We start from the raw sequence: 13,186 nt of genomic DNA, 5'->3' as shown, positions 1-13,186 counted from the left end.
TTTGTTTAGAATAAACTTCATAATTTTAAAAATCTAAAATAGTGTATCCAAATCAAAGATGATTTGGGGATATTTTACCTTCAAAGATGCTATCTGGCCTTGCAAAGTACACGTATTCAAAAATGCAGAATGCTGCTGGATCTCCTTTAGGTCTTGGTACAATATCCAAAGTTTGGACATCATGTTTGGATATTTTCACAATCTCTCCAGGCATGACTTCCCGATAGTATCTTTAAAATATAGTTGTATGTGTTAAACATCCCAACTGTTTTGCTTAGAAACAGGTATTTGGTTACAGAGAAATATCATTTTCAGATTGGAAAATCAATAACATGTTTTTTCTAAAGAGCAAGGGTATCTACAGAAATCTATTTGTATTCTTTATTTTATCAGATGCTTTTGATCATTGTTCTGCACGTATTACTTATTCAACTTATACCTCCTTATAACGGGAAGGCAGTTTGTTTTTAAATTATCTTCTCAAGTTCTAAAAGAATTTACTTCTTCCTTGAAAGTGAAAAAAATGGAACGAGTTAAAAAGAAAAAAAAATCAATTTTTCTTTGAGCAAGCAAATGAAGCAATTTCAAGAACAAATAAAATATTTTCTTATTCTATATGCATAAGCAAAAGCATATTTAGAGCTTGATCGTTTTTTTCATAATTAGTTTTCACAGATGAATTATTTCATTATCTTTTAAGACAGGAGTGACAAAATGGTGACCCATGGGCCAAATGCGTCACTCACAGCTTATGTCTACCCCAGCTAAGCGAAGGCAAAAACTGTTGCGATACGTCACGTAATATGAATGTGACACGGCGAGTTTGACACCCATGTTTTAAGAAGTGCCCTAATCCCAACATTGCAAAACGATTCAGTGCAATATTGACTTTCAGGTCAAATGCTTTATTGTTTTAAAACTAAATACTGCTGTACTCCAATATGGTAGATGCAGTGCCCAGTTCTTGTTTAAACAATGAAGAAATCATTAATCTGCTTTTAATTGCTTTTAAATAAATGAATTATGAACTTACTCTGCACCAATAGATAAAAAGCTACAGGATTCTGAAGAAACTACCCAGCCTTCAGTTTCAGCATTGTTTCTCCCTGTAATAAATTCAACAAAAATTAAAGAAATGTCTTAATAATTCTAAGAACATTATTTCTGTCCGTTTAACACACAACCTTTGTTGTGGCTGCAACTGCTGTTTTCTATAATAAAACTGAAGAGGTGGAGAAGCCTACTTAAACAGGCAATAGACACTTGCAGGATGTAATAAGTAAGGTGACCAACTGTCCTCCTTTAGGGAGGACAGTCCTTCTTTTGTAAGTTTTGTCCTCCCTCGAAAAATGTCCTCCTACATGTCCTCCTTTTCGATATTTGAAGACTAATCTGTTGCGTGTTATGTGACGTATTTGTATTTGACATGACAATTCGTCAAGGCTTGGTATAGTGCAGTATAAGATGCGATTATGAGACGCATGCACTCTGCATGGGAGAACTTGAGAGAGAGCGTCGCGTGCAAGTGGCTTTGTTTACTTCTTACCGAAACACGACACGGCACATACGCACGCAGTAGACTGAGATTGAGATTGAATGTTCATACTCTAGCTGCAGCACTTGCCGTAAAATTCAATATGAAGGATATTTCTTGTTCAGATATTTCCAATATATTGTTAGAAGATGATACATTGACAAAAAATATTAATTCAATGGAAAAGTACTCATTTGAATAATAATTAACAGGCATGTAAGCATAATTACAATATAAAATGTTGCAAATGTTTTTATTATGCATATATCATATTTTAGTGTATTATTGTTGCAATGAATAAAATATTTCTTTTATTTACGATATATTTTTTCTAATTTATTTGCCCTCCTTTTCATTGTAAAAAAGTTGGTCACCTTATAATAAGTACACTGGAATTTTCCAAAACACAACAAAACGCCCGTTCACTAACAAAATACATTATTTACACTTTGCTGTGATAGCAGTATGAAAAATGTATCTGTCTATAGCAAACATACAGTGAAAGGTATGAAAAAAACTAATGTCCCATTAGTTAGTCTAGATGCCAAAGATTCTTTTCCAAAATTTAATTCATAAAAGTTCAAATAATTCTAAAAAATATTTAAATTAAATTTAAAAAAGCATTTAAATTAAAATGCACATTGATACATTTGAACATGTTCTTATTTTCTGTCATGAATACCAAAAATATTTATTTTCAAATATTCCAGATGTCACAGACTGATCGTAAACATATCCACTGAATATGTTTTACTTTACAATTTAATTTAATAGAGCACACAGGTGTATGTTACGTTTAGTGAAGAATAGGTCAGAAACTGAAAGATAGGTGACCTTCCCTAAACGAAGTGCAGCAATTACGTTTTTAAGGTGAAAGATAGATGATTCACTGTTTTTTAAAAAAAAAGAATTTGAGAAAGGTAACAGGTTTTTTTTTTAAAAAAATGAACATACTTTCAACTATAGTTCTCAAAGGGATATATTCCACATAGGGCAGGGGTGTCCAAACTTGGGAACTTTAAGACTTGTGGACTTCAACTCCCAGAATTCCCCAGCCAGCAGAGCTGGCTGGGGAATTCTGGGAGTTGAAGTCCACAAATCTTAAAGTTCCCAAGTTTGGACACCCCTGACATAGGCAGTAAAGCTTGATCTTACAATATTAGATTATACATCACATTCATCGAAAGAAGTTGACAACAGAAATGGGGTTGGTTGAATTTCCCCCACTGTTTCAGAGTTAACTGACTGGAATCCCCGAAGTTCCCAAGTTTGGACACCCCTGACATAGGGAAACCATACCTTTCCCACTGATATCACCTACTGGAACAAGGCGGCCAATACAGAGAGGACGGTTGCCATAGGGATCACGAACCGCATAAATAATGTCTTTATGCATCATCAGAAGTGAATATGAAGTGGGTGTTTCATTCATCAAATTTTTAATCCTGAAATAGAAAAGCTAGCTTAATACACTTAATTACAAGAATCCCAACAAGAATGGCTGGGAGTTTGACCTTGCGTAAAGGGAGGTCTGTTTTACTGATTTTAATTCTTTTCTCATGAGTCACGTGATTTACCTTGCCACCCAATCAGGTGTATCATCTTCCTCTAAAGGTGGGGTGAATGCCAACAGTTGAGTGATGAGTTCGCTATCAGAACTGGTAGATAGTCCCACTCCATGACGCATTAACTGCGTAACAAAAGACAAAGGATTATTATAGATATAGATATATGTGTTTGTGTGTGTGTGTGTGTGTGTGTGTGTGTGTGTGTTGTAATTGTACTGATAAATAAATAAAGGGAGACTAGGATAGATCTATTTCGAGCTAATTAGCTCTCATCAGCTAGCCATACCCTTACTGGGATTAGAACCCGGGCGTTGTAATACAAATACATACATACATACATACATACATACATACATACATACATACATATATATACACATATACACATATACACATATACATATACATATACATATACATACATACATACATACATACATATATATATATATATATATATGCGTGTGTGTGTGTGTGTGTGTGTGTGTGTGTGTGTGTGTAAAGTTGGCAGAGTGCCAATGGGGACAGCATACTGAATCCAGATGACCATGTAATTAATTTAGCACTCTGTGCAGATGGTAAACTTTTCACTCAGCATGCAAAAAGTGATGTTATGGTTATATTGATTGTTACCAATATAACAGACTAACCACACAGTGTATCATTGTGTTAAGTTATAGACTGCCTTCTAACAGGCACTGGAGCATTTCTTTCTATACTAACAATAGCAAACATGCTTTGATCAAAGACACAGAGACTAAATCAGGAAGTAGTTGCCATTTCCAGTTGTATGGCTCCCCCCCCCCCCCAAATTTTGACTATGAGGCCTGCATTTCTGGGAAACAACACAGAGGTTTTTGACAACTTTAACAAAAGAAAGGAGTCTCCCATTTTTCAGAGAACAGGAAACCGTAAGCAACTCAACTCGAGCTGCCAGATACACTCAGCACATCAGCTGTCTCACTAGAGGCAACAGCATATTGGATTACTGCTACACCACATGCGTACCGCTCTCTCCCAAGAGCGTCTGTCTCTCTGATCATTGCATGATCCACCTCCCTCCCTCCCTCCCTCCCTCCAGGCAGAAACTTAAAACTGCAAAGCCTATGTTCAAAACAGCGAAGTCTTGCATCGAGGAAGCAAAGTTAGAGCTTCAGGCTTGCTTTAAGTATGCAGACTGAAGTGTTTCTGAAGCAGTTTCAGAGGGCTCGGATAAATTCACTGATACTGTGCCATACGCCTTAGCTTCTGTACAGACCCATTTGCGCCTACCAAGAGCTTGCATATACAATATACCACTCTATAAAGCCCTAGTAAGACCACACCTAGAGTACTGCATCCAGCTTTGATCACCGCACCATTAAAAAGATGTTGAGACTCTGGAGAAAGTGCAGAGAAGAGCAACTAACAGGGTTAGGGGACTGGAGGCTAAAACATATGAAGAATGGTTGCTGTAACTGGGCATGGCTAGTCTAGTGAAGAGAAGGACCAGGGGAGACAGGATAGCAGTGTTCCAATATTTGAGGGGCTGCCATAGAGAGGAAGGGGTCAAACTATTTTCCAAGGCCCCTGAAGGCCAGACAAGGAATAATGGATGGAAACTGATCAAGGAGGGATTCAACCTAGAAATAAAGAGGAATTTTCTGACAGTGAGAACAATCAACCAATGGAACAGAAGTTGCCTTCAGAGGTTGTGGGGGCTTCATCACTTGAGACTTTCAAGAAGAGACTGGACTGCCATTTGTCAGAAGTGGTGTAGGGTCTCCTGCTTGAGTTGGACTAGATGACCTATAACCGGGATGGCGAACCTATGGCACGCATGCCACAGGTGGCACACCGAGCTATTTGTCAGGGCACACGAGGCGTTGCCCTGTCAGCTTTAACCTTTTTTGGGGGGCATTTTTCACCCTCCCCAGGCTCCAGAGGATTTATAGGAGCCTGGGGAGGACGAAAACAGACTTCCCCACCCCACCCCGGAGGCCCTCCGGAGGCTTCAGGAGCTTCCCTGAAGCCTCCAGAGCACCAAAAAACAGCTATTCGCTCTTCAAAGAGAAGCTACTCCGAAAAGCTGAGAAACCAGTTGACCTGAATGTGTTCCAATGTAGGTTTGAGAGGATGTCAGTGTAATCTATTGCTACCTTCCCCATTTCAGATACATACAACATACAGCTACATACAACAGCAGCCAAATCTCCAACACCTATCTCATCCCTCTGTGCCCACCCCCTACCTCTGGTGATCTCGTAAAAAGATGTGCAAGCTCTATTTCATAGACAAAAGATCAGAAAAACACCAGGCCCAGGTGGAGTAATTCCTTTTTGCTTGAAAGCCTTTGCTGAACAACTGGCCCCCATCTTAACTTAACTTAACTTAACTTTATTGGATTTCTAGACCGCCCCTCTCTCAAAAGAGACTCGGGGCGGTGTACAGTCATATTAAAATAGTTAAACAGTAAATATACATGTTATAAGTATACAATAAATAAATTAAACATAGGACTGGAGGAGGTAGTAGAAGTTCCCTGTACAATTTAGTTAAGTTAGATTAAATTTTTTTAAAAATTTAAAAAAGTTAAAAACATTAACCTTAAAAGCTATCCCAAATAAAATATCCACCAGGAGGTAAGAGTAGAGCTATAAGTGGGCCAGGCCAGCTAATCGAAACAGGTGAGTCTTAAGTTTTTGTCGGAAGGAGCGGAAGTCGGTAGTAGTTCTAATATCGGGGGGGGGGGGAGGTCATTCCAGAGGGTTGGGCCCATCACAGAGAAGGCTCTACTCCTAGGCACCGCCCGTTGGCATTGCTTGGTGGACGGCACCCGGAGGAGTCCCTCCCTGTGTGAGCGAATTGGTCGCAGGGATGTATGTGGTAGAATGCGATCCCGCAGGTAACTAGGCCCTGTGCCATGGAGCGCTTTGAAGATGGTGATCAACACCTTGAAACGCACCCGAAAAACCACAGGTAGCCAGTGCAGCTCGCGCAGGAAAGGTGTTATGTGGGAGTACCTAGTACTCCCCATGATGGCCCGCGCGGCCGCATTCTGAACTAGCTGTAGTCTTCGGGTACATCTCAAGGGGAGCCCCATGTAGAGAGCATTCCCACATCTTTAATAAGTGTTGTGACACAACAGTGGCCAGTGGAGCTGGCAACAGAGTTGGACAGTGAGGAGGTTGGGGAGGAACATGGGCCAGTCCTGAGGATGGGGAAGGCTCGGACAAGGGCTCTGCATCGGAAGCAGAGATGGGGCCAAGGCCTTCTGGAAGTTCTCAGCTGCCTTCGGAGCTAGACAGCAGTGAGGCAGAGGAACAGCTGTAGCCTGTTCCCAGTGTCCACATGCGCAGAGCTGCCAGAAGAAAAAAACAGCTAAGAAATCAGGGTTGACTTGGGAGTAAAGGCACAGGGGGATGGTGAATGGCCTCTCCCATAGGGAATAAAAGAGGAGCGAAAGGGGAGTGGGCTTTTGCAGGAAACCGTTCGTTTGTTCGTTCATTCGTTTCAGGACTGTGAAGATCTGTTTGTGAATCTCAGAGACTCTGTGCCAAGTCTTTCCTTGCACTGCAATGTGTTTGGAATATGTTTACACGGCAGCTTTCCAAGCTAGATAAGGTCTGTGGTTATAAATTCACCTTTGAAAGACTGTTTACCAGGCCTTTGCTGAATGTGAATGAGAGGAATTCACATGCATTTAATAAAAGGGGTTTTGTCAGGAACAGGAAACTGCTTCGTGCTTTTTTGGGAAAGCCTAGGTTAGAACAGTAAGTCACTGCAGATGTATCATGTCCCTTCTTGCTTCAAATGCTCTATTATCATCTCAATTCCTAAGAAACCCTACATCAGTAAGCTAAATGGCCACAGACCGGTTGCTGTGACATTTGTAGTTATGAAGACCTTGGAGAGGTTAGGGCTGAAAATCATCATGGATCTGTTGTGGTGGTTTGTGGTTTAACTACCGAGCAAATTGATCAGCAGATGATACTGTCAACATGCGCTACACCTTGCAATATCTTGAATCCCCCGGGACCTATTCAGGGGTACTTTTTGTAGACTTCAACCCAGCACTCAATACAATCATTCCAGAAATTCTTCGCTCTAAACTGATTTAGCTAGCTGTGCCTGTCTATACTTGTAGGTAGATTATCAACTTTTTGACAAATAGGAAGTAACAGGTGCAGCTAGAGAAATTTGCATCTAAAACCCATGCAATTAGCACAGGCTCTCCTCAGGACTGTGTGCTCTCTCCATTGCTATTCTATATACCGATGACTGCATGTCTGGTGATCCCACTGTTAAAGTACTGAAGTTTGCAGGTGATACAAGTGTCATTGGACCCATTTGAGACAGTGACAAGTCCGCATATAGAAGGGAGGTTGAACAACTACATTGTGGTGCAGCTGTAACAATCAGGAGCCAAACACACTTAAAACTGTAGAGATAAGAATGGATTTTAGGAGGAGCCCTTCTATTTTACCACCCCTTGCTACGTATATTTAACAGTACAGTATCAGCAGTAGAATCTTTCATGTTTTGGGTTTCTTTTATGTCCCAGGGTTTGAAATGGATCCCTAACATTAGAACCATCATTAAAAAAAAAACGCAAGAAAAAATGTTCTTCCTGCATCAACTCCGAAAGTTCAGTCTGTCCCAAAAGCTATACAGTTTTACAAAGCAATTATTGAGTCTGTCATCATGTATTTCTGGAACTGCTTAGTTTGGTACAGTAATCAAACAGTACAGGTACAGATTCCAATGAATAGTTAGGGCGGCAGAAGGAACAATAGTAACCAGCCTGACTTCTATAGAAGACCTGTATATTACACGGGTCAGAGATCACATCCTGGACATTAATTGTTTCAACTCCTCCCCTCAGGACGACAACAAAGGGCCACTAGGCACAGGGTGTTCTGACCGAGGCTTCCCAAGAGCCTGAAGCAAATTCCTTGTCCTGAAAAACATCCCTTTTATTAATTGACTGTGAATTCTGCTCATTCACATCCAGCAAAGTCTTTCAAGGGAGGATTTACAGTCACGGACCTTACCTGGCTTGGAGAGCTGCCAGGCCGATATCTGCAAAACTTTGGCAAGGAGTCTCGGAGAGTCACGAACCAATTAAGCGAACTAATTGTCTCCTGCAAACTCCACTCCCCTTTCGCTCCCCTTTTATTTCCTCTTGGAGGGGCCATTCATCATCCACCTGTGGCCTTACTCCCAAGTCGATCCCTGCTCTTTAGCTGTTCCCTTCATCTGGCAACTCTGCGCATGCGCACACTGGGAACAGGCTCCAGCTGTTTGTCTGCCTCACGGATGTCTGACTCTGAAGGCAGCTGATAACTGGCATACGGCTCTAGCCCCCTCTCTGCCTCTGACCCAGATCCCTCATTAGAGCCTTCCCCAGACTCCAGGACTGGCCCATCTTCCTCCCCAACCTCCTCACAAATCTGCTGCCAGCTCTGCTGGCGGGCCACAACACAAAGCAAGGTTTTCCCCTCATGTCATCACTCTGCTGAATACCTAATTCTCACAGTGAAGTCTAGTGTTTATGTACATTTACCTATGTTCTATGGCTCATCATCATCACCTTTATTTTCTTCACTACCCGCTCTTATTTGTATTATGATTATTATTACTCAGTTGTTTTGCATGTACATTGAGAGCTTCTGCACTGGAGAAAAATTATTTTTGTATCTAATCACACTACTGTTATTGCTACTTCTGTTCTGTTCTATCCTAATGCAATTGACCGAAATAGATCAGTGTGCTTGAATGGAACAAGGGAAAAAAAAAACTTGGATCAAAAGCTAGGATCAGATAGATTTTGTATCCCACATTTCTCATTCACAAAAAAAAAAACCTCTTGTGAGTCTGTAAGACTAGGATTTCTAATTTAAAATTTAACATCACTGTCTTAATTAGTATAGTGCAGCAGTAGAGGTACTGGACTAAGACAGAGATAATCACGTTTGAGAGTCTCCTTAGGTATGGAAATTAATTTGGTGATTTTGGGTTAGGCAGTTTCTCCCAGCCCTAGACTAGGAAGTTGAAAAACATCTATCTAACAACTTGCACTGGATCAGCATAGTAAATAATGATATCTAGCCTTCAACTCATCAATTTATTTTTGAGTGGCACTGATAGCCACCCAATTCAGAACAAACCAATGAAGAAATCTACAGTGGATTGATTCAGGTTGATGATAATTATATATACTAATTTTGGAGGAATAGCCATAGTTGATTAATAGTCAACACATTGTATGCAAATTCTCTAATTTCTACCAATAGGATGTTAAACGTGCATCTTCTCAGTCATATTCAGAAGCTGCACAAAGTAAATTTCCAGAAGTGATTTGCTTCTTTGGCAATTTGTTTCATTCACAACTACAGATACGACAGTGAACTGAACTGCACTCAAAACAATCAATTATCAGATTTACGTTGTGTGTGGTAGAGAATGAATTAAAGGTGAACATGATGGTGATTGGCACCCTTCTCTTCTCACCAAACTTCCTGCTTGTGAGAGAACAAGGGGCCAGAGAATAAGCAGACATATCTATAGGCCTTTAGACCTATGGGGCTGTTCACCATCATCTGGGCAGATATGGTACGCCTAAAGAACATGCATTTCAGGCATCCCTATGGGGGAGTCTTCTGAGGGAGAATGGCTGAATGCTGAATGCATGCGTGATTATAAACGGATTTAGAGGGGACAGGATGGAAAAGATTTCAGAATAACAGTTGGAAGGGGCCTTAGAGGTCTTCTAGTCCAACCCTTTGCTCAGGCAGGAAACTCTACACCACTTCAGACAAATGGTTATCCAACATCTTCTTAAAGACTTCCAGTGTTGGGGCATTCACAACTTCGGGAGGCAAGTTGTTCCACTGATTAATTGTTCTAACTGTCAGGAAATTTCTCCTCAGTTCTAAGTTGCTTCTCTCCTTGATTAGTTTCCACCCATTGCTTCTTGTCCTGCCCTCAGGTGCTTTGGAGAATAGCTTGACTCCCTCTTCTTTGTGGCAACCCCTGAGATATTGGAAGACTGCTATCATGTCTCCCCTGGTCCTTCTTTTCATTCAACTAGACATACCCATTTCCTGCAACCGTTCTTCATATGTTTTAATCTCCAGTCCCCTAATCCTCTTTGTTGCTCTTCTCTGCACTCTTTCTAGAGTCTCCACATCTTTTTTACATTGTGGCGACCAAAGTTGGATGCAGTATTCCAAGATGACTAAGAAGGTGAACAGAAAGCTTCATACAAGCTCACATTGCTGCTGTGCATTAGGGTTTAGAATTCAGGTTTCCTTCCATCTGATCAATGCTTACAATTTATACATTAGAATAAAATAGAATTCTTTATTGGCCAAGTATGATTGGACACACAAGGAATTTATCTTTGAATTGTCTTAATGAATTTGGACTGTACTCTTATAATGATCTTTGCATCCTACTATTACCAAATGGCTATAAACCTTCTCTATTATGAGTGAATTTACTATCCTTTTCAGCTTTCTTGTCTTAGGAAAACAGATCCCTACCTTTCTCCTCAGTCGCATTGCATTTGTTAACTCTCCATTGTGGGCGACCGCAATCTTCCCGTGTAAAGTTTCCACCACGAACGGTTGACAATTATCAAGGACAGACACCCCAGAGGTAGAGTATCTTGTATGGCCGATTCCAAGATTTGAAATGTAGAGCTTCTTCAGACTATCTTCGCTGAACACGTGATTAACAAGACCCATTCCCTGCGAAGAAAAAGGAAATGGGATGGATGAACTAAAAAGGAGTTCCCAGTATTGCTTACAGCAGACAGCAGTGTAAAACTAATGGGCTAATTTAGAAGAAAAAACTCTACTTAATGGACATTTACTTAGAAAACTTATATGACTGCCTGTCTCATACAATGAATCTAGACAACTCACAACAATCCCAAAAACCATGGTTAAAAACAAAAGTGCCATTCCTCCCTTCCCAGGCACCAGATCAAATATCTGCCCAGCTCAACCCCCATCCTAGCCCAATGGTTGGACAAAAAGGCCCTGTCAACTTGCAAAGCATTCCTTGCCTGCTCTTGAGTTGCCATAGGCAAGGGGGATGGGAATCTGATGACGCAGCACAGCAGCCACAAACAGAAGCACATTCCAGGCATATCTTTCTCAAGGCTATCTCCCAGGTTACCCACAGCAGCTGGAGGGGTGTGATCTCTACGGCCCGTGAAAGTGCTCCGCTGGAGAATGTGATTTATGACACACCCTGGGGGGGGGGGGGAAACAGTGCCATAATTGGGTTGTAAATTACGTGAGGTCAGAATTGGCTTCACTTGGGTACGTGCTGACATGTTGTTCCTAATAGTCGGAACTCTGACAAGCCCTATGGAAAAGGGTAGGAATCCCTCGGATCTAAGTTGGGACAAAGATCCAAAGAGTTTGCCTCCAAAGACCTATCAGATGGCAACATTTAAGGAAGGACATCTGGAGCCCGCCGACCCTAAGTAGCTTAGTATGACGGAAAGATACCCTGGGGGAGACTGCCTGCAGGTAACCTAGACCTTTGCCATTTGGTGTTTTAACCAGCACCTTGAATTGCACTGGGAAAGCAACTGAAAGTCAATGTAGCCCACATAGCACTGGTTTACTCTAGTGAACCACAAGGCAACCAGTCCATGCCACTGTATTCTGAAGCTATTCAGTTGTAGCTTTCAGATGGTTTCAAAGGCAACCCCATGGAGCGTAATCCACAAGGGAGGTGATTAAGACATCTCTTAACTAAATGCATTAAATCAATTTACAACACACGCAAATGCTACCACATGTTATCATTTTCTAAATATTTTTTCACATTCCTCTTGTGACAAAGTTACATTTGTTACTTTATAATGCTCTTTATATGATTTTGACGGTGAGATTTAGGAGAGTTATAAATTACAAATTTGAGTCAGAGGTTGTATTCAGCAGGTTCTGACCAGTTTTGGAGAACCGGTCGTGGAAATTTTGAGGAGTCTGGAGAACCGGTAAATACCACCTCTGGCTGGCCCCACCCCCATCTATTCTCTGTCTCCTGAGTCCCAGCTGATCGGGAGGGAATTGGGATTTTGTAGTAACCTTCCTCTGCCATGCCCACCAAGCCACGCCCACAGAACTGGTAGGAAAAACTTTTGAATCCCACCACTGATTTGAGTATCAAAATCCTGCACAGATGACTCTTATTTACAAGAGAGAGAGAGAGACAGACAGACACACACACACACACACAGATTGATTTTGAGTTCTTACAGCATTCATATTTAAAGAGAGAAAACAAATTAGAGTAATCTCCACATCTTCTTTTTTTTACCCCTGAAGGACTAGGCTGGGCACAGCTCCTTCTAGAGAAAATCTATTTATGAGGCAGCTAAAGTTAACACCGTTTAATGGCTCATCAACATCTTCTAAATTATCTTCTCCTCCCTTCCCCCCTCAGGAATGCCAGATAATATTACCTTGTGCACTTTGAAAGAATGGGCTGATTCTCCATCACTTGTCACAATCCCGGCACTCTCTTGGCCTCTATGAGAAAAGGAAGAGCAGGTAAGGAACCTGTATTTTTGAGACTGGATATTTATGTCACCCAAAAGGTGCCATTCATGGTTGAAGGATTTTTACAGGTGTTGTGAAGACCCCAGGATCTGCAAAAAGTTTTCTAAATTGTAAGAAAATAACTCTAAAACAAAAACCACACACAAAGAACAACAATAAATAAAAACAATTGTGGGAATGGGGAGATGGAAAGAAACATTCTGTAAAAAGAGACGGTTGATTGAAATTTTAAAAGAAAAGTTCTCACACTGCAATATTTCATTGGGAAGATTATTTTTCCTGGTAAGTTCTAATGCTGAATTGTGAAAGTGACGTTCAATGATCCGAAAAGCGGATCCTGTACCTGCGGGAATACGCTAGGAAGAAAAAGAAGTTCTAATGCTGAATATATGATCTTGGTCTGCATACACCCTTTAACTTTGTTTCCACAGACCTCATAGTTATTAGACAAGGATAGGTTTTCATGAGAAGAAAAAATATTCCAGAATTCCAAGATCTGAATATCTAGAGTCATAACTAAA

General features: G+C 40.9%; 1 protein-coding gene across 1 annotated transcript in view; it reads right to left on the bottom strand.

The window, feature by feature from the left end:
* The window catches only part of PPAT (phosphoribosyl pyrophosphate amidotransferase), a 73,715-nt gene that overhangs the window by 14,738 nt on the left and 45,791 nt on the right, over positions 1-13,186 (bottom strand). Inside the window, exons 2-7 of the mRNA XM_081959784.1 lie at positions 12,569-12,635; positions 10,629-10,835; positions 3,112-3,224; positions 2,834-2,979; positions 1,034-1,106; positions 79-230 (exon numbers count right to left, since the gene is read on the bottom strand). Of these exons, the coding sequence (XP_081815910.1) occupies positions 79-230; positions 1,034-1,106; positions 2,834-2,979; positions 3,112-3,224; positions 10,629-10,835; positions 12,569-12,635 (758 nt within the window). The remainder of the gene's footprint in view (positions 1-78; positions 231-1,033; positions 1,107-2,833; positions 2,980-3,111; positions 3,225-10,628; positions 10,836-12,568; positions 12,636-13,186) is intronic.

Source organism: Natrix helvetica (assembly GCF_964273705.1).
Source record: "Natrix helvetica genome assembly, chromosome: 7".
NCBI classification, from domain to species: Eukaryota; Metazoa; Chordata; class Lepidosauria; order Squamata; family Natricidae; genus Natrix; species Natrix helvetica.
The sequence above is the reverse complement of the archived record's forward strand: the minus strand, read 5'-3'. Positions and strand labels throughout refer to the sequence as shown.